Genomic DNA, 22386 nt, shown 5'->3' on the forward strand with positions numbered 1-22386 from the left:
TCAGGGCTCTGACGCAAGAGCCGGCCACTTCTGGAGGAAGGATTGAGGTGCTGTTTGGGTGGAGAAAGAGGAATAACACATTTCGCTTGGATTTCCTGGTGGTGCAGATTAGATTGGGGGAAGAGATTGGGACGTCTGGGTTCGAGTGAGCGAGAGCTTGGCCGGCGCTCAAGGGACGCCACGAAAAGAAAAAAGGACCAAGTGGGCCAAACGCTGCAAGAAAGATTTGCGACAGGAAATGAGCGAGATCTTAGGAAGTCATTTAGCGGTTCCAGAGCTTCAGTGCGAGCTATTACGCCAGCTTTGTCTAGCACTGACACTCAGATCGCTTTACTGAAAGGTTCACGGAGGATTCGCTGGATTTTAATGCTTTCTGTGGAAAATGAGTGGCGCTTGTCTATAAAAAAAAAAAAAACGCTGAGATGATGCTAAGGGTGCTGCAATACAATTGTTTGTCAGTTGCCTTCTTTCTATTTTATTTGCTCTTTTTCTTTTTCTCTTTTGTGTCTTTTTAAAATTAATGCACTACTGGTTTTATTTTTGAATGTTTAAGAGTGTTTCATTTATAATTATTACTAATTAAATGCCATTTTAATGTGTTATACAGATGGGTTGCAAAGGTTTGTTTTATTAATATACCAGGTATGACAAACTATAATTATTTTATAGCCATTTTTTATTTTATTGTAGCATGTTTTAAAAAATGTTTTACTGCCAGATAAAAAAAAACCAAACAAATCTAAGATTATGACATTTAAAGTAATTATAGTAATTATCATTTTGAGGAGGAAAAAAAAGTAAATTACAAGAAAAAAATTGTAGCAATGCAAGAATAAAGTCAAAATTACAAGAATAATTTTTTCTCAAAATATTTTGATATATTTCTATTACTTTACTCAATTTTGAGCTTATTTTTAAAATATTACAACTTTAATCTCATTGCTATAACTTTATTCTCATAATCTTTTTAATTTAATTAAATTTAATTTAATAATTTTTTTTATGTATTTATTTATTTATTTGGCACTAATATGCCATCGTAGAAAATGAGTTTTATTTTAGTTAAATTTTTCTAGTTATATTATTTTATATTTTTATTTCAGTATTCTGTTTAGTTTTTAGCCCGGTAATATTTTTCATGTGACTTTTTAATTAAATTAGCTTTTACCTTTTTTTTTATTGTTTTAATTTCTGTATTAGTTTTTACTCTAGTTTTTATTTAGTAATTCTTAAAATATTACAACTTTAATCTTGCATTGCTATAGCTTTATTCTCATAATCTTTTTAATTAATTAATTAATTAATTAATTAATTAATTAAAAATCACTAAATATCAGCATAGGAAAATGTTTTAGTTCCATTTTATTTTTGTCAATCGTTAATTTTTTTTTATTTTCATTTCAGTTTTCTGTTTAGTTTTTAGCACAGTTTTTTTTATTTCTTTTTATGTTAAAATGTGAAAAACAATTTTTTTATTAAATTTGCTTTTACTATTTTGTGTTTTAATTTATTTATTAGGTTTTACTTTAGTTTTTATTTTATTATTTAAGTATTTTTATTTCATATTTAAAATGAAAAATTGTCATGCATAATACAGACAGGTTGTAAACTTTGAAAATATTAAATCTGCTATTACATCTAAAAATAAAATGTTATATTTTGCATCAAAAAAATTATAAAAAAATATATATATTTTTATTTAGTTTGGAAACTAAATTTTCATTTCAATTTTTTTTTTTTTTTTTTGCTGAATTTGAAATTTTTTTTTGTCGTTTAGTTTTGTTTTAGTTTTCGTTAACAATAATAACACTGCCTCAAGTCTCTGATGTTTCGGTCTCCTGATATTCCTAGTTATGTGATTGTTTAATACGAAGTGTCAGGGGTTTGCACAAATCACATAAGTATGTGCAACAGTAATAGAGATGCTCCTAGCACCATTTTTTTTATTGTGTTTGGGCACTAACACAGCAAATTCATGGACGGTTTGTCAGAGTTAACTGCTCGGAAAGATTATCAGAAGCCAAGAGGACATAATTTAAGATAATTTAGCATTCATAATAAAAATGTATGACTCTCAGAAGTATTTCTGTACTGTTCTCTGAAGGGATTGTTTTTTATCTTTTGATTTATGCATTTTCTTGCTCATGAGGAAGTGTAATCTAGCAATAGAATGGGAGTATGTGAATACAAACAAGTTTTAGATGTATGAATTTCCTGGAATTCAACCACTATCCACAGGATATGATGCAAACGTCCAAGTAATGTTTTGTAACACGGGTGCCAGGTTGCGGTCAGAATATTTGAGGTGATGGAACCTGCCGAGTTTGAGTTATTGACGTCCAAAACTGTGTAAAACATTGGATTTGCTCTAATATAGAACACATTGAGCCTTTAGAGATGACATGAATATAAATACACACGCACACTGTTACAGTGACAGAGAGAGTGTGAGTAAAAGAAGAAAATTGGCTGAGATTTTCACCTTTTATTCTCCAGCGCTCCTCTGTGGATTCTCGCTTAGAACAGGTGGCCAAATCCACTTCCTTATTAAAGCAGGAGAAAAGAACAGGAAACGGGGCATTTTCCACTCCAGCAAGACACAAACAAGCCCTGTGTCTTCTGGAAACAATTAGGAGGAGCACAGTTGTGCAGCCAGGCTTATGATAAAAGAGAAGTCTGGACTTTAGAAGCCGGTCCACCTCTTTCTTTCTCTCTCTCTCTCTCTCTCTCTCTCTCTCCTGAGTGTGTTAAAACAGCCGAGGAGAGCAGCGTCTGAACGGCTTCATCTCCTGAGAACAAGACAGTGATGCGCAGACTTTTAGCTGTACTGTGGTTAAGTCTTTACTAGATGCATCAGCAGTTCTTTTAGTGTTGCTTATTTAGTAGGGATTTAAAAACTCTTGAGTGTAACTCGTCCTGCAACCTTTGTGTTAAATGAGCTGATTTTGTCTGGCGGATAATAAAACCATTGAAGCTTGTTTCCTCTACGGAATAATACATGGTATTTTTATCTCTCAGTTCAGAATTTTTATCAGAATTGTGAGATGCAAACTCACAACTTTAAGAACAGTATAAACTTGCTATTGCAACTGCAATTTTTTATCTTTTATAAATAAAACAGAATTGCAAGATGTAAGGTCAGAATTCTGAGGGAAAAAGTCAGAATTGTAAGATATAAAATTGGAATTGCAAGATACAAGCTCTGAATTGTAAGATATAAAGTCTAAATTGCAAGATATAAAATTGGAAATTCAAGATATAGCCTAAAAATTGCAAGACATTGACTCGGAATTGCAAGACAAACTCAAAATTGTGTGATATAAACTCGGAATTGCAAGATATAAACTAGGAATTTCAAGACAAACTCTGAATTGTAAGATATACAGTAACCTTGGAATTTGAAGAAATAAACTCAAATTTTCAATTCTTAAACTTGGAATTGCAAGACAAACTCAAAATTGTGAGATATGAATTTGGAATTGTGAAATATAAACTCAGAATTGCAAGATACACATTCAGAATTGTGATATATGAACTTTTAATTGTACGATATAAACTCAGAATTCCAAGACAAACTCAGAATTTCAAGACAAAATCAGAATTGTGAGTTATAAACTCGGAATTGTAAGATAGAAACTTGGAATTTCAAGATATTAATCTTAGAATTTCAGATATAATAGATATAATCTTAATAGATATAATTTTAGATATAATCTTAGAATTTCATGACAAACTTGGAATTTCAAGACAAACTCGGAAATGCAAGATATAAATTCAGAATTGTGAGATATGAAATCAAAATTGCAAGATATAAACTCGGAATTGCAAGATATAAAGTCAGAATAATTCTGAACTTGGAATTGTAAGATACAAACTCAGAATTCCAAGTTATAAACTCAGAATTGCAAGTTATAAACTCAGATTTATGAATTATGAACTTGGAATTGTAAGACATACATTTAGAATTTCAAGACAAACTTGGAATTTCAAGACAAACACAGAATTTGAAAACATAACCTCAGAATTGCAATTGTATTGAATTGTATTAAATGTTTTGATCATATAACTAAGCCTTTAAATAATATTTTACGAAGACATTATTGGCAGATATAGAGTGATGACTGATATTTGTAAGTTTCTGTAAGTATGTACTATTCTGTCATAATGATTTACATTACAAGCGTCAGAATTTCATCTTAATTTGTGTCATGAAAATATCAGCATCTTCACCAAATTGCATGTTTTTGCTCAGTTTGGCCTCTAAATAAAACCGGTGTTTTTCCTCCATATTCTCACTATATGAGCCTTTAAAAGCCTGATGTATGAAATATGATTCATTTTTCTCTGGCTGTTATTTCATACGTCAGGCTTTGCAGGGTTAAGCTCAGCCTTTCTTGAGGCAGCACCTCAACGTTTTCTGCATATTGTGTTACGCTTTACTCGTTATTGTCCATGTGAAGAAACCTACATCTCCGTGGATATTTCTAAAGCGTCCGCCTAATTTGTTTAGGGCGCTTTTTTAGGTCGGTTTCTTCGTTAGCACGCATTAACTGAGAAATTATACCTGCACGAGTGAGGACAGGCGAGACAGTTACTTGGAAGCGGGGTCTCTTTGTGGGAGTTATTTTAGGAGCCAGGCAAATTTTATCCTACAGTAATTGCGTTACGGGTATTGTCTTCTGAAGAAAGACTGAGAACAGTAAGTGGGTTTGAAAATCCGGGGTATTAAAATGTGCTCTCGGCATAGCGTTTCCATCCATCAGCCGGTGGGACACGCACAATCAGTTTTAGCGAGAAACTCCGTAACCTAATTACAGTGAGTCAGCTCGTCGTGTCCCTATGAAAACCCAGCGCTCATCAGCTGATGAAAGTCATATTTCAGTATTACGCCGTCGCACAAACTCACAACTATTCAAATGAATTTCTCTCAAGGCTTGTCTCGTGTTTCCGAATGCCGCACCTATGATACAACATGTGCTTTCATAACTCTGTACGATCATCAAAGACGGTCGCTGCTGCTTGTTTTGCGTCCTCAGAGGATGCCGGGAGCTCTTCGCCGCCGCTAATCAAAGCCCGGCAGACGCGACGGCTCGGTTTCCGGCGTACCATCCGGTTTTTGCGCAAATAAAATATGTAAGAAGAAAGATGATTTTTTTATTCACATCTGTTCTCTTCTGTCACGACTAAATCTTCAAAAGTGATGTCACTTCTGATGTTCCTTCGATTTCGCTATGTGAACAGAGAGAGATGAGCGTGCAGCGATGATCGAATGCATCTTGCGTCTCTGGACGTGAAGGTCTCAGGGTTATGAGCTCATCACAACTGACTGAGTTCAAACATTTCAGCCTCTGCTGCTTCTTGTCCCTGTAACTCATCCTGACAGAACTGAGGCTGGTTTTCTCCATCATATTTCAACGCATATACCTGCATGAGCCTGTGATTGCGGTCGGGTTGATGAAAGTTCACGTGTGACGCTAAAAAGCTCTTTTAGACACATCAGGAACATGCTCAAGTCATACTTCAACCCAAAATCAAAAGAAAAATATGATTTATATTTATGAATTTATGATACATTTATGAGTTATAAAGGTTTGTTTATTGATTTATCTTTTTTTATTTAAATGTTTTTATTATTAGTTGTTATTTCCAATTGTCATTAGCACACTTCATTAAGTTTAATACCATATTTTATACATAATGGTTGTATTTGTTGTACTGACTTTAGTTTATTCTGTTATCAAAAAAAAAAAATTAAAATAATTTAATTAAGATGTAACGTGAGATTCTTAATGAGAATCGCCATATGTAGCTTTTATGCAGTAAAAATGTTGTATTATGGTTTATATTGTATATTGTATTATAGTAAGGATAGAAAATATTCTTTAATGAGAATTACCAAAAGTAAATTTAAAAAGTATATATTTAAAAAAAAAAAAAAAAAATATATATATATATATATATATATTTTTTTTTTTTTTTTTAAAGAGATTTCATTTAAATATGACTAAAATTAAATAAAAATAGCTTTTACACTAAAAAATAGTTTTATAGTTATGAAAATAATATTGTATATTGTATTATAGTAGTAATTTAATGAGAATCACCAAATGTAAATTTTTTTTTTTTCTTATATATGTTGCAAGATTTCCAAAAATATTCCATTTAAATGTAACTTAAATTGAATATAAAAAAGTTTCAATAGTAATAATATTGTTTTATAGTAATGAGAAAATATTGTAAATAAATGTAAATTGCAATAACAATAATTTAATGAGATTCACCTTATGTAAACTGCAAAATAATTTAAATATTCTATTGCATTACAGTAATGAAGGGGAAATGTGCTTAATTGGCATGAAAATAATGTAAGAATGAAAAAAAAAAAAAGGTGAAATGTGTCTTGGACGTGTCATGAGGTTCACTCTCTCGGGTCTAGTGACAAATTGTTGACTGAGTTTAAGGAGTTGGCGACACACAGCGTCATTCCAGACAAACAGGGAGGCTGAATGCTCAGAACGTATAAATCTCCCTAGATGCGTCACGGGTTGAGTTTGAGGCCGTGCAGTTATTCAGCTGAGCTTCATCACAGAGAGACAGATTGATGGAAAGATTAACAATGCTTGGAATCCGGCTCATGATTTCATGTCCTCTGTTACATTTTTGGACATTGTAGATGTTTCCCACAATTCCCTCATGCCGCAGTGGTGGATACAGTAGCTAACGCTGCAGATTGTGTTCCCATGCCATACTGAGGAGGAGGCGGGGCTTTGCTGTGCGCCGCCTCTGATTGGTGGATGATGGATTGATGCTCATAAAAAAAAAAAAAAATGAGGAAGGTACTTGGACTGTGCCTTTTTGACGCATTCCTGGTGTTTATGAAAACATGTCTGCGAGGCGGAGGAAAAACCTGAAAGTCCACAGTCATCTCTTGGGCCCCGGGCCCCTCACTTCCCCCAGGGCTCGGCTGTGTGAAAGCACACTTTTGTGCTCCGGTCCCCGTTCCCTCTGCTGAGGTGGACTTTCACTGTTTTTCCTGGCAGACTTTGGACAAACACGCACAAAATTACGTCGCAAGCAAGCCCCCTGTGTCAAACACATGACAAATAGTTTCATTTGGCATTATTGGGGAAAGTCAAGGAAGTTAACGAGCATGAGGCGGAGGCTGGAAAGAGGGGAAGTGTTTTAAGAAGGTGGGTCAATCGAGTTATAGGGTGTGGATGATGTGACGGCAGAGCAAACAAGCTGTTCACAGCTTCAGCTGTTTAGTTACTAGACTGTTTATCCTCCCTTTGTTAAACTGATATGTTAGATTTTTACAGCAGTAGATATTCAAGATTTTTGATTTTTTTAAGAATATATGAATGGTGATAAAGTACTGCGGTGTTGTGGGTGGTTGCTAGGGTGTTTTAAATGGTTACTAGATTGTCTGAAAGTATGTTATAGATAGATGGATAGATGGATGGATTGATGGATAGATATATGGATAGATAGATGGATGATAATCGTAAAAGTCGGATATATAGTCGGATGGATGGATGATGGATGGATGGATGGATAGATAGATAGATAGATAGATGATGGATGGATGATGGATGGATGGATAGATATAAGGATAGATAGATGGATAGGTAGATAGATATATGGATAGATAGATGGATGATAATAGATAGTAAAAGTCGGATATATAGTCAGATGGATGGATAGATAGACAGATATATAGATGATGGATGGATGGATGGATAGATATAAGGATAAGATATATGGATAGATAGGTAGATGGATGGATAGATAGTAAGAAAGTCAGATATGTAGTCGGATGGTAGATGGATAGGTGGATGGATGGATGGATGGATGGATAGATATATATATATAAGGATAGATATATGGATAGATAGATAGGTATATGGATGGATAGTAAGAAAGTCGGATATATAGTCGGATGATAGATAGATAGATAGATGATGGATGGATGGATAGATATAAGGATAGATAGATGGATAGATAGGTAGATAGATAGATAGATGGATGATAATAGATAGTAAAAGTTGGATATATAGTCGGATGGATAGATAGATATATAGATGATGGATGGATGGATGGATAGATATAAGGATAAGATATATGGATAGATAGGTATATGGATGGATAGTAAGAAAGTCGGATATATAGTCGGATGGTGGATGGATGGATGGATAGATAGATAGATAGATAGATAGATAGATAGGATTGTCCTATTTAAATTTGACAGTCTCTAACAGTGTTAATTGACCCACATGCATGTTTTAGTTTTCCTTATGTTCGGGGTCACACACAGGACATGTTTAAGGAATACATTCTGCTGGCCAGATTCCATAGAGACACACAGAAACACATTTAAAGCTCCTGATGCTCAAGTGATTCAGTGTGTGTGTGTGTGTGTGTGGAGGGGGAGTGTGTTTATGAGTCGACGGGCTGATTAAGGAACGGTCCAGAATGCCGTTTTAATTGAAGCGGTTTTGCTCGCCTGCTTCCAAAAACAGCGCAGCTACGCATTCCTGTCGCAAGCGCCGTCCTCGACATCAAAGCCCAACCACCATCCACGCGTCTATTAGCATACGCTCTGAAATCAACCGCTCACCTGCTTCAACGCCCAAAACGAGCACGTATTCATCCAGCACTTGAGTCGAGTGTGTACACATATATTGAGCCTGAGAGTTTGCCAATAGCCCTGATTCTCTTTCAGCCTCATAAATCATTAATTGGAGCACGATGATGAAGAGCTTCATGCTCATATTTGTCCTCAGTTACACTCGTGATGTTCAAGTGGGGTCGTATGGAAGCTTGTTTCTGCCACAGAGTAAAAATAAACAAGGTAATTGTGACTTTTTATTTAATATTTCTGTTTTTTTTTCTGGTAATTGTAAGTTTAAATCTTGCAATTCTGACTTTGTAACTCGCAATTGCAAATTTATATCATGTCATTCTGACTCGCTGAGTTATGAGATATAGACACTCGTAAGAATGACCTGAATTTTTTTCCAAAATTGGACTTTATAACTTGCAATTAAAATGACTTTTTTCTTGCAAAAGACTTTTCTTGCAATTGCGAGTTTATATTTCACAATTCTGACTTTATTTCGTACAGTTGCAAGTCAGAATTGTTTGATATAAACTCTTTTGCAGGAAAAAAAGCAGAATTCTGAGGATAAATCACGTAATTCTGAGCCTTTTTTTTTTAGAATTGTAAGAAAAAATTTGAATTAAGAAAATAATTATTAGATACAAGCTCACGATTGCGAGAAAAAAAGTCAGAATTGTAAGTTTATATACCACAATTGTGACTATTTCTCACAATTGTGAGGTTACCTCTTGCAATTCTGACTTTTGATATATAGGGTGACATAAACTTGCAATTGAGAATTGCGAGATATTTTACTTGTTGGTTTTTTTTTTTAACTCTGAATTGTGAGACAAAAGGTTGAATTCTGAATTTTGTATCTTGCAATTCTTACCTCTTAATAGCAAAGTTCTGATCTTTTTTTCAGAATTGCGAGAAAAAATGAAGAATTGTTAAATATAAACTCGCAATTGCTAGGGAAAAAAGTCAGGATTGTGAGTTGACATTATAACTCACAGTTATGAGTTTATATAATTCAGTTCTGAGAAAAAGTCTGAATTAAGAGATTACATTTTCATGTTGCAGTAATTGCTAAAGCTTTACGGCTATATATGGTATTATCACGATACTAAAGTTGCTATTTTCATAATACAGTATAACAGGTTTAATAACTTTTTTCTTAGTAAACAGATGATTTAAACAGATTAAAGTGCAAAAGAATTAGCTAACACTTTACAATAAGGTTTCGTTAGTTAACGTTACTTAATGCACTAACATTAACAATGACTAAAAGCTACAGAAGTTATTATTCTTTGTCCAATAATACAACTGTTAGGTCATGATAGTTTGGGTCTATTAAATAATACAGCTACAACTTTTGATTTTAATTACATTTTATTAAATGTTGAAATGAACTAAGATTAATAAATGCTTTAGAATGAAATAACTAATGTAAACATGTCTATATAAACTTTGAATTGTGAGGAAAAAGATGAAATTCTGAGCTTACATCTCATAATTCTGACTTTTCTCAGAATTGCAAGAAAAAAAAAGGAGAATTGTAAGGAACAAAGTCAGAATTGTGAGATAAAAAGTCGCAATTACCTTTTTTCTGTTTTTGATTTTTAATCCCGGAGCAGAACGTGGTCCACACAGGCAGATTTTGCCATGTTTTGAGCAGCTGTTGGCTCCTGGGGTCAAAGGTCACTGCGACGCTTAGCAAGGAAATGAATGCAGCGTTACTTCATAGTTTCTCCCGGAGGTCAATAATGAGGGACCGATTGAAAATGCTCTGTGTACTGACCTGCTATTAAACATTGTTGTGATTATGAATGACTGTAATTGGGGAGGAATTAAAAAGCATGCACTTGTATTTACAGGAGGCTTTTTGCTTTTACGCCTCAGCGGTTCTCTGCTACCATTCTAGAACCGGCTGTTCTTCCAAGAAAAAGATTTTTGGCCCAGCGGAGAGTCTCCGAGCACGTTTTTGGGTCAGATCGAATCCTCTGTACCAAAACATGTCAAGCTTTGGTCTCTATGCAACAGCTGAGCTAAACAGATATACAGTTTAGCTGAAAGATGTGATGCTAATGAGGTTCCGGAAATATCGGTGAGGTTTGTTTCACCACAGGATCATGCTGACAGACCTTTGGTCTGCTTTGCATTTCGATTACATAACTTAACCAATCGCAGTTCATTTTGATCTCTTTAGAGTACAAATAATTGCAAAGTAATGTCAGTCTGTGAACGGTTATGAAGTAAACAACTAACAGAAATGTATATAGACTTTGTCCAAATATCTGTCTGTCCAAAAGAAAAAAAGTACTGATTCATTTGTCAGTTTTTAGTAAACAGTTGTTCTCATGGATATCTAGTTTAGTTGCTTAAGTGCTAAAGATTGGATGACACCAACTTGGGAAAATCTTTTCCTATTACTCCAAAGTACTCCAACTGTTTACAGTGTTATTTATTGACTATTATAGTTATGTAATTATGTAATCATGTTTAAAATATTACTATTTATGTTTGTTTTATTTACCTTTTAGTTCAGTATTAGTTTTTATTTATATTATTTCTAGCTAGTCATTTTAGTGCTTCAACTTAAACTAAATGAAAGTTAGAAATGTTGCCTTGGACACTAAATAAGACGAGTTTTTACTTTTTTTCCCTTCTAACATTTTATTTTATACAACAGTTCTTTCTGGTCCTCGAATCTGATTGGCTGGGAGGAGTGCTATATTCTAGTGATAACAGAACTCCAACCATTTCACAGTGTGTATTTGTATAATGGTACTAAAAGAGTATGCTTTTAAAAACGGTACGATTTTACTAGTGCTGGTACTTAAGAATGCAATTTGATAAGAGCTGTATTTCTTGAGTAAAACACTGTTATTTTAGGACTATATGATAATCGCAAAACGGAAAACACGGACGGAATCGTGGGATCCAATCATAAAAACGGAATTTACTGTGTAATGTGGAATATTTCGTTTACTACGCACATAGTAAATGATTGCACTCGCGGTGTTTTCAGCCTCTGCCGACTCAATATATGAGTGCATGAAAACATAAACATAATCTCTAGAACTGCCGAGAGTCACTTCATGGATGTTTTACTGTACTTTTGAGAAAAACCATTGTCATATCATATACAAACAGACACCCAAAGGTCTTCAAAGTAACCCGTCAAAATAAAAGTTCAACTGAACTTGACAGAAATATTACCTAATATAATAACAGTGCTACTACCATTAATAAAGTATTATTAAAACAATATTTAAGGAATATTTACCAGAAAAGTAAATGTATTTCTGAAATAAATAATATAATAAATTAATTTTTAATAAATCTAATTAATCCTTATAAATTAATTAGACATACTTCTAATTATTAAAATGTAATGAAACTATTAAAATAGAATCCAGACAATTAATGGAATGATTCACAGAATTTGAGAAAAAATAAAACTGAATTTGAGAAAAATAATGAAACATGTTTCATAGCGCCTTAAAAATGTAATTTTTGTTAAACTTTTAATACATTACAGTTAAATTGTGTGAAGTTTTATGATTTCAGTTAATTAGATGTGCTTTTTGGTTAATATTTTTTTTAATGTAACTATTGAAATAGAGTCTAGAAAAATTAAAACAGAAAAATCCGAATCCAGAAAAATTGAAATGGAATTTTGAAAAAATACAACGCAATTTGAGAAGAAATAAAACCTTATTAATTTAATTTGTGTCTTTGTTTTACTGTATTTGTCCTTTAGTTTGTTACTTGCATCTATGTTCTTATAATTAATAACAAAGATAAAATAACAATTGTAAAATAAAATTACTCTGTCATGAAATAAGATTTGGCTTTATCCCTTTGCGAACTTTCCAATGTTGCAAAGATGTCTACATGCCTGTAGACTTGGTAGTTGCTCAGTCCTGTGTAGTTGCACTGGCATGTGATTTTTGTTATTTAATTTTTTTTAATGGGGGATGAAATTATTATTTTTTCTTTTAAGTAGATAAAATAACTAAAACCCCCATTTGGATCATCTATTATTCAGTTACTTGTTCTATGTTTTTGTCATAGTATCGGTTCAGTAGTAGTATTGGGATATTTTATCATATCAAAATGTTGGTATCGTGACAGCACTACTCCACTTACAGTATTTCTCACAGCGAGTGTCATGGTGGATGCCCGAATCCACTATAATTTCATAAATAATACTGATTTTGTGTCACAGAATGTAGTTTTTTAGGCAAGAATGTACCTGTTTCTTACTAAAGATAATGTCTGTTTGAAAATCAGCATCGACGTTTTCCGGAGATGTGAGCTCCGGGGTGCTCATCGGCCATATCGCACTGCTACTTGTGAATAATTTTATTTTGGCTTTATTTAAAAAGAAGTTTTAGAAAACGCTTGCACTTTGTGCTTTCTCTCCCATTTCCTTTCATAATGTGATGCGTTTTTGAGTAAACAGAATATGTAACAAGGAAAAATGGAGGGCGGGGCTTGAGTTATCCATTTGGATTTGATTGGATTGTGAGAAGTGACAGCTGATTAGAGGGGAGGGGCGTGATGATATGCTGAAATTAATTTCATAAATGATGCATTTTGCAATCTGTATTGTATAAATGTGAATTGACTTGTAAAGTTAGGAAACACTGGGACTGCGGATTGCTTGTTTTAGCTGATTGGCAGGTCCGTGACGTGCGAGCGTACGATGTACTTCCTTTTTCAACTGAACATCAAACAAGCATGACTCTTAGAAATAACAGCATGCTCGACCAACACAATCCATGTTTCGAATGACTTATGCAAATGTTCAGGCAGATCGCTGAAAGCCCGGCCCGTGCGGTGACAGTATTCCACAATTCCATCCCAGCGTTCCCAGAGGACGGCTTTCTGCATACAGAACATTCTCCATTCAGATCCTAACCACAGGAGTGTGTCTAGAGAGCAGCGAGGAGCGAGCAGGGGTGGAGGTGAAATTATGCTTTTATACTCGGCGTCTTGTGCCAAGCCGGGGTTTATGCTAGAGCTGATGTACTAGGAGGGAAAATTGAATCTTCTCCCAGACTTAATCCTCAGTCGCTCCACCTGTAATGCATTTTGGACTCGCACGTTCGGTTCCCCCACACAGTTTCATGCTTATATTACAGCTTTTTGTGCACCATGCCCTGAACCCAGAGAGTGTCTGATTATTTATCACAGGCCGGGCGAGATGTTTCAGACAGGCCGTTTTAAAATCTTTCGAGACTTGCAAATAGATTTTAGTGTAAACACCTCCATGTCTGCATACAATTATTCTTTTCTCATGTATAACTTTGGCTTGAGCGCATCTTTCCGATGGAACTGAATGTTCGAGAGCGTCGGGACACGTTCGTAGCCTCAAAATAGCCTCACGTTAATGCGTTTGAACGATTAATATGGATTTGTTACGAAGGCGAGAAGAAAACGTCTAGATGTTTAGAGAGGACAAAAAAAGTTAAATAGTTGATCGTTGCATCTTATCGCATAGAAAAAGTAGTGCCCATTAGTGGCAAACCTGGGAATGGCTTCAGCATCTTTAGTGAATTTTGGCCAATTATTTTCAGTTAAATATATTTTGTGGTATACAGATGAAATACAAATGTTTCTTGCATTCCTTTCACTCAGGGTCATTAAATAAATAAATAAATAAATTAGTGCATTGTGATTAATCGCATCCAAAACAAAAACAATTTGTTTATAAAACATATGTGTGCGTTACTATACAAAAATACACACACATGCATGGATATATTTAAGAAAAATATGTTTATATATTAAATATATTTATATATAATATTAATTATATCAATAAAAAATATATACATGTAAATGCATGAAAATCATTTCAAAATATACACTGTATGTGTGTGTGTGTGTGTGTGTGTGTGTATATATACACACAGTACACACGCAATTAATCGCTGCACAGCACTAAAATAAATTAATTAATTAAAAATAAAATATTTAACATTTTAATTTAGTTTAACTTGATAAAAAAAATACTAAAGCTGAATAAAATTGATCAAATTTATAATATTATATATATATATATATATCTTATATCTTATATATTATATATTTATAATAAGAATGTAAGATTAATACAATTCATGCAAAATACACATACACACACCAAAAACTACTAAAAAATTAATTTAAATGAAATGGATATAGACCATATACACATCAAAAAATACTAAAAATGACAAAAACACACTATGAAAATACTAAAATGGGAAAATTGGAAATATATAAATAAAAACTGATTCAGAATATTAATAAAAACTTTAATAGTGAAACTTTGTGATCCCAAAATAACACTGCTTTAGTCTTGGCTTTCTGCATTTTAAGACCACTTAAGCTCCTTTATACCATTCATAATATTCCATAATGCCAGATGAGCTTTCCCTTCAACATGTTTCCCACTTATTGCATTAACCTCTGATGCCCTAACATCATAATACAGGATTTAGGCATTTGTTTTGACAGGGGCGTTTCCTTATCCTCCGAAGTGGCTCTGCCGTGTTCCCGTTTAGGATTTTCCCCCTGCAATTTTTATCCTTATCTTTATTTTGCTGTTTGGAGGAGATGACGCAAGAACTTAATATTAGCTGGCCCTCGACTGACCCGGGAACCGAGACCGGAAGAGACCGTTGCCTCTGCAGCTTTCCAAACAAGCACTCCCACATTCCCTATTGCCGCTCCTTAACGGCGGGAGGCCGGGAATCTCAAGAGCGTCACCGTGGGATGTGGACATCCATCAGACTTGCGAAATGCCAGTTTCTGCCCGGCCAGCGGAGAGATGGTCCTTAGTTCCTGTGCTAGAAACCGGTTTTCTTCCTACTGGGAATTCTGCCCATACCACGAGTGGCTGCCCTGTATGAATGGCAACCAGATTGGGAACGCCATCATTCATGGGATTTCTGTTTGATCTCACTCTTGGAGTCGTGTTTACCAGTAAATGTTAACTAGCTAATAATATATTAGAGGAAAATCGCTCAGTGAGAACTAATAGCCAGATGATGGTCATATGATTTTTGTTTGATCTCAATCAGGCACTGACAGGGAAATGTTTATATATTAAATATTAACAAACTATAAAACTTTACTGTAAACGGAAAATCAGTCAAGGAGAACTAATTCCAAACAAAGATTTAATCAAACAAACACACAAAAATATGAAAATCTTTCATATCTGGGGCTGAGAAATGAGGTTGTGTGCGGAAAAACTGAGTGACTTTCATATGATTTTGTTTGATTGACTCGTTATTATTAGTCAATGTTAATGAGCTATGAAATTTTACTGTTAAAGAAAAATCAGTCAGCAACAAACCAATATGAAAAAGACAACACATGAGAAAAAAATCTTGATACCTAAATAATAATAATAAATTATTATGTATTTATTAACGCTTATATTTAGGGAAATGGATGTTAATGAACTCTAAAATTTTACTGCAAGAGGAAAATCAGTCAACAAAAACCAATACCAGAGATGGAAAATGTGAGATAAAAAAGTGAGATAAAATCAGATAAAATCCATCATCTCAGCAATAATAATAACAATTAAAAATATATATTATTAATTAATTTATTTAAAGAAATGGATGTTAATGAACTATACTGCAAGAGAAAAATCAGCAAAAACCAATACCAGAGATGGAAAAAGTGAGATAAAATCAGATAAATATAAAAATAAATAAATAAATAAATAATGTTCTTTATATCTGGTGCTAATAAATGAACTTTTTACAGAAATATAATCTAATCCATCATCTCAGCAATAATAATAACAACTGGGAGTAATAATAATTAAAAGAATATATATTATTAATTTATTTATTTAAAGAAATGGATGTTAATGAACTATACTGCAAGAGAAAAATCAGCAAAAAACAATACCAAATATGGAAAAAGTAAGATAAAAAAGATCAAATAAGTCTATATAAAAATGAATTAAATTAATAAAACAATGTTATTGGTACCAGATAACTTTTAACACAAATCTAATCTAATACCTGAGCAATCATAAATTATGAGTAGTAATAATATTTATGTAGTTATTTAGAGAAATGGCCACATTCCTAATTAAATCTGTTAAAACACTGTTGTTAAAGGAAAGTCAGTAAAACAAAATGACCAAGTGTGAAAACCCAAATAGTGACTTGTATTTTTGAATTTGTATTCTGTTCGACATCGTAGGGAATGGTGATTTTTAGTTTAATGTACTAAAAAAAATTTTACTGTACAGCTACATTCAAACGATTTTTAGGGGTCACATCAGGTACAGGCAGTGCCATCTGAATTTAGTGTGTTATTCATTTAGTTTTTCGAATGTGCAAAATGTATTTCCCGCCAGTTAAACGGACCCTACACACAGAGAGGTCCTGACGATGACGTCGACGTAGGTGAGTTATAAGAATGAAAGAGGGAAGAAAGCACGCGGACGCGAGCAGCCGAAATCGATAAATCAAGCGACTGATGCTTGAATCGGATCTGATCGGGATCGCCGTCTCCCTGTCGATACGGAGCACAGCGCGCTTTCCCTGTTTAAGGACCGCCTCGCGCCAACGCGATCCAAAAGTCACGGAAATCTTTGTGAAGCGAGAGTTTCCACGCGTGAAAATGATCCGAGAGGGGGAATAATCCGAGAGAGAGAGAAAGAGAGAGAGATCACTGATGGTGATGATGATGGTGGTGGCCTAGAAACATCAGGAATTCCTGGATCGATGGGGGATTTTACGCATCGCCAAGACAAGGGGCTCGCTTTTCTCCGCTTTTCTCCGCTTTTCACCTTGACTTCGAGGAGGATGCGTTGAGGTCTCCCAGTCCGAGAGTGACTGGCTCACTTGAGAAGGAACAGCGGCTCTGCGCATTAATGCGTGTGTGCGTGAGCGCGTACGCGTGCTCTCCCGTGACCGATGGCACTGGAATCCGTGCGCAACGGCTATGTGCGCACTTGTGTCACTCCCGTGGAGCAGGACTGCTGGCACTCGTGCTTGGCTCTCGTGTGGAGCCGTAGGAGCCTCTCGTCGGCCGTGTGCGTCGCCTCGCTGTCCGTGCTGCTCGCGCTGCTCGCTCAGTCCGCGGACTGGGACGCGGAGCGCGCACACGCGCACTCCGGCTCGCACTTGGTGACGCTCGTGGAGCTCGTGTGGCAGCTGCTCTCGCCCGTCTTCACGCTCGTGTGTGCCTTCTTCTGGGTGGGTGTGTATCTGCTGCGCTGCGGGGTGCTCATCCGCACGGCCGTGTTCCTGCTCACCGTGTGCCATCTGGGCGAAGCGGCGGCGCAGTCGCTGTTGGATGCGCAGCAGCTCTACTCGTTCACGGCCACCGCGCTGGTGCTGCTCGCCTGCCTGGCCAGCGGGGCGCTCATGGTGGTGCGGCTGGGTCAGGGCATCTCCGTGCTCCTCTTCATCAGCATCATCAGGACCCTATCGCTGCTCTCGCTGCAGAAGGTGCGCGCCAGCTGGAGACCCTACCTGGCGTACCTGCTCGGGGTGCTGGGGGTCCTGCTGGCGAGGTATGCGGACAGGCTGCTGCCGGAGCAGGGCGCAGCACACCGGGAGGGATCGAGGGGAGATATTCCGGTATTTAAGAGGCGCAGGAGGTCCAGCTCCGTAGTCTCGTCAGACATGGCACAGCACGGCCAGCCCAGGAGCAAGTCTCACAGGAGGACGTCGCTGCCCTGCTTGCAGAGAGACCAGGTACGGGCTCTTTACTGAACGACAATCGGAGCGATGGCGCGTCGCTTTATTATTGGAACCGTTCGCGTCTTAGCGGATTGAAACGTGACATTGTTATTGCCGCGTCGGGACGCGCTTTAAACACTTTTTAGGCTGTTTTGCTTTTGAATCAGTGGCTTGTTTAACAACACGACTGTCTTAGTGTTGCTTTTGATCATGTTAATGAAAAAATAGGTCACACGTGTTTGTTTGCATAAATTATAGTAGTGATGCCAGTGAACCGCATGCACTTATTGCTGTAGCGAGGACTTATAATACCATAATGCCTTGTGTTTATTATACCATCATAAATCTTTCTATAAAAATATAGTTCTGTCTGGTCGCTTGTGTTTTCCCAGTGTTTGTCCTGCCACTTACTTGGATACTTGGAACGCTTTCGCTCAAGCATGCATTCTTAGATGTCACGTATGACATAATGTCAACAGGAAAAGCTGGTGGCTAAAGCAGTGAACTTTGACCTCTTGTACTCTATTAGGTGTGTTTTTGATTGTACAGCTGTGCTGACATGCATTGCGTTTTATTTCGTGCAACTATCATGCATGTGGACTACAGTAGAGATTTCTGCACAGCTGGATTGCGAAAGCATGGAGTTTATTTGAAACTAAAGTTAGTGTTTATGTGTGTTTGTACATATTAGAGGTATTTTTTTGCACATACACTCAGGAAGATTGTGTGTTGCACGATTTGGCTTGTCAAAGGAATGACATGGAATTTGACTGCATGTACAGTAAGAACATAACATGATCGCTCACCTTATTTTGGTGCATTTTTGGTCATCGAAGCTTTTTGCAATTTGAATAAAATGAAAAAATATAATAACATATATATATTTTGAATATACTATATATAATTATAACATATTAATTTTTTTTTATGTTTAGTGCATTGTTAGGATAAACCCTGCTATTACACCACTAGCAAAATACACAAAATGGTTATCTCCCGTTATAATAAATAAATAATACGTTCAAATAAGCATGGTGTTAAATTGCAAATATTGAAGTCACATTTGCTTGTCTCATTTGTGTGAAGATAAGATTAAATCCTGCATTAAATTCTGTAGGGAATGTAAATGAAGTGACATGTTTTGCACTGTAACAATGGATGAATTTTGTATGAATCAAATTTTTCTTCCATTGCTATTCCAACTGGATTTTAAGTGTTTTCACAGAGTTTTTGCTGCTATTTAGTTTGCGCCCTCTAGTGACCGCATTATTAATGCATTAGGGACCTTTTGCCTAGGGGAACCTTAAAAGGAACAAAATTTGTGACGAATCAATGCGCTGTCGGTGCACCACTTGTGAAATGGAAAAGAACACAGACTCCTGCCTGTGTTTTCCATGTTCTGTAACACACACACCTGGTGCACATGTGTGATGTCTGGAGTGATATTAGTTCCTATAGCGGTTTATGTGCAGTTGTTTTATCTGTGTGGTCTGGCTGTGTAAACATACCAGCGTGTGACCCCTGCGCTGTTCATGTCGTCCTGGCTGTCTGCCCCTCTGACAATAACCTGTGTGTCTTAATGGGCCACACAGAACAGAGCACACCACGTGCCCGAAGACGAGCTTTTGCTCTCTGTTTGACGTCAGAGTTCGGTTGGTGTGAAAGCGGTTTTCTGCGTCAGGGCCGTGAACTCTGGTTTTAGTTTGCAACTGGTATGAAAACACGGATGCGATCACGTATTGGTGACGTTAATTTGAATCTTCGCATGCTCCTGACATCGTTGCAATCTTATTTTTAATGTAACTTGAATTTGCGAGACTTCCAGTGTCATTGGCATACAAAAACAGTCCGTTACGCTGCTTGATATTACAAACAGATATTTGTTATCACATTATTGTAATATATCATCATAATCATAAACACACTGGTTTGTAGTGCATGTTCTTTTACCATTTACTGCACTTAAGTATTACCCTATAGCTATACCTGCAGCTTTTGAATCAGAAGTCTCACACTTTTGCAGAAAACTGGAGGTGGATAAATGCATTTCTCATAGCATCCCAACTCCCGGTAAATCACGTTTAAAAAGCTGCTTGCTTTCTGTGAATCTCTTGCAGTCCATCTGAAGACAAATGCTAGTCTGTGAAGTTTTCATAGTAAACAAATACTTCAATAACACAGTAAAACATGAGGTTTTTTTATTACCAAGCTGCAGTAGTGCCCAAAAGTGATGTCTGGAGGGGACATTTGCACAGTATTTGCTTTTAATGACCCTGCAAGTTTAATCAAACCATCAAAATATGAGCAACATGCTTTCCTGAGAAAATAAAAACAATAAACTTTAAAACTTTGGCAAAAGGGGCAACCTAAATTGACTACAATATAATCAGTTATTAATATTTTATTGGTTCTCCCTTGTGCACCTGAAAAAAAAATGTAGTTTGAAAAATTTTTTACTCAGAAACTGCTTGTAAATTTCACATAGAAATGGCAAGTAGCATTGAATTAAACATTACATTTTCCAGTACAAAGACTGAAATGATATTTTCTTGTAATATTTTCTTCCAGTAGTCTTTATTTAAAACTTTGAAAAAGCATTTGGTTAGTGGCCACTCTCATGTATTATCACGAATGAAACAATTGAAATGCTGATGCAAATGTTTTACACTCCAACTACGCAATATGCTTAGAAAATAACATCAGTATGTTTGCATAAAGGGCAAAGATATCAATTTTCCTGGGCCCGACTTCACTTTTGGCCACTGATGTACATTATGTAGTTCAAAGTAGCTCACATTTAATGAGTGTTTCTGTATCTCAGACTGCCGAGCAAAGCATCAAGGTCATGAGTTTGATTCCTGATGAAATGCATGAACTGATAAAATGCAATGCAAGTAATTTTGGTTTAAAAAAAAGCATACATTTACATGTATTCGTTTATTCATTTAGCTTTCGATTTTATAGTAAATTTCCTGGAAACCAATGCCATGACCTTCACTTTCACAAAAGCTGTAACAGGGGAGGTACCTTTTCAAAAGTTAATATTAGGTGCTGATTTGTACACTTTAGGTACTAATATGTACCTTTAAGGTACTAAAATGCATCCTTTAGGAGTAAATAAGGTATAAAGGTGTACCTTTTGAAAGGATACCATCCTTGTGATAGCTTTTGTACCTTTTTTCCTGAGCATGTTGGTGCTGCAAAGGTTTTTTCAGTACATTTTTCAAATGTAGTGCATTGTTAAGATAAAGCTCACTGTGCACTAGTCCAAACTATTAGCTGTTGTTTATCGCCACACTCTACTCTTTGAGCTTCAGCAAAACCAGATGTAATTGTTAAACGTTACTTACGCAAATCTACCACAGTTGAGACCCAAAAGGTACTACCGTGCATCAAACTCGCATTAGTAAGTCTTTTCATTTGGGTGGTTGGTTCATAAACAGGAAGTGAGCTCAGAGCGGCTGTGACCATTATCTGTCGTCCACTCAGTAGAGCACATGCCCTGGGCGCTTTCAGTGACGGACAGAAAATCATTGCCATTATGAACATCGCTGTGTGAAGTGAGTTACGTAACGTTCTTCAAATGGACTGAGAACCAGGCTGAAACGTCTTCGCCCACTTGTCTTTCTATAGACTTGAATGACCTTATGTGGAGTTGGAATTTTAATAAACGTGTCCCGATGTGTAATTCATGAACCATACAGTGAACTGATACAGTGATGATAGTTCAAACGGTTGGTTCTCAAGTTAACTAGTGCTCTAGATGATTGAAGGTTATTAAGAGAGTGTTTTTGGGTGGTAAGCTGAGCCATAGCTCACTTCATATGCCTGCGTTTAAGCACAGGTCTCCAGAGGACGGTGTTCGTGGAAAACCCCCATTTAATGGCACGAGGAGCCGTTTCAACTCAAACACCTCACCGCGTGGAGCCTTTAGTAGCCTTTAGCGGGTCACTGAATTGCGATTAGCCCAGGGCTGCCTGGAAAAGCTGTTTCGCCGTGAGCCGGAGCCTCTGGGCAGAGCCTGGAGTATTTAAATCTGCTCTTAAAGGGGAAGTGAGTCATTTTTTCAGA

At 36.0% G+C, this 22386-nt stretch overlaps 1 protein-coding gene across 2 annotated transcripts in view; it reads left to right on the forward strand.

The window, feature by feature from the left end:
• Positions 1–16803: 16803 nt before the first annotated feature.
• Positions 16804–22386, forward strand: part of pde3a (phosphodiesterase 3A, cGMP-inhibited) — a 98859-nt gene continuing 93276 nt past the window's right edge. The window contains exon 1 of one of the 2 annotated variants that reach the window (XM_051107703.1): positions 16804–18330. In XM_051107703.1, coding sequence (XP_050963660.1) covers positions 17545–18330 — 786 coding nt within the window. In that variant the 5' untranslated portion in view covers positions 16804–17544. The remainder of the gene's footprint in view (positions 18331–22386) is intronic. The other variant, XM_051107704.1, reaches the window with a different exon arrangement.

The sequence above is a fragment of the Labeo rohita genome, chromosome 4, assembly GCF_022985175.1.
Source record: "Labeo rohita strain BAU-BD-2019 chromosome 4, IGBB_LRoh.1.0, whole genome shotgun sequence".
Lineage (NCBI taxonomy): Eukaryota > Metazoa > Chordata > Actinopteri > Cypriniformes > Cyprinidae > Labeo > Labeo rohita.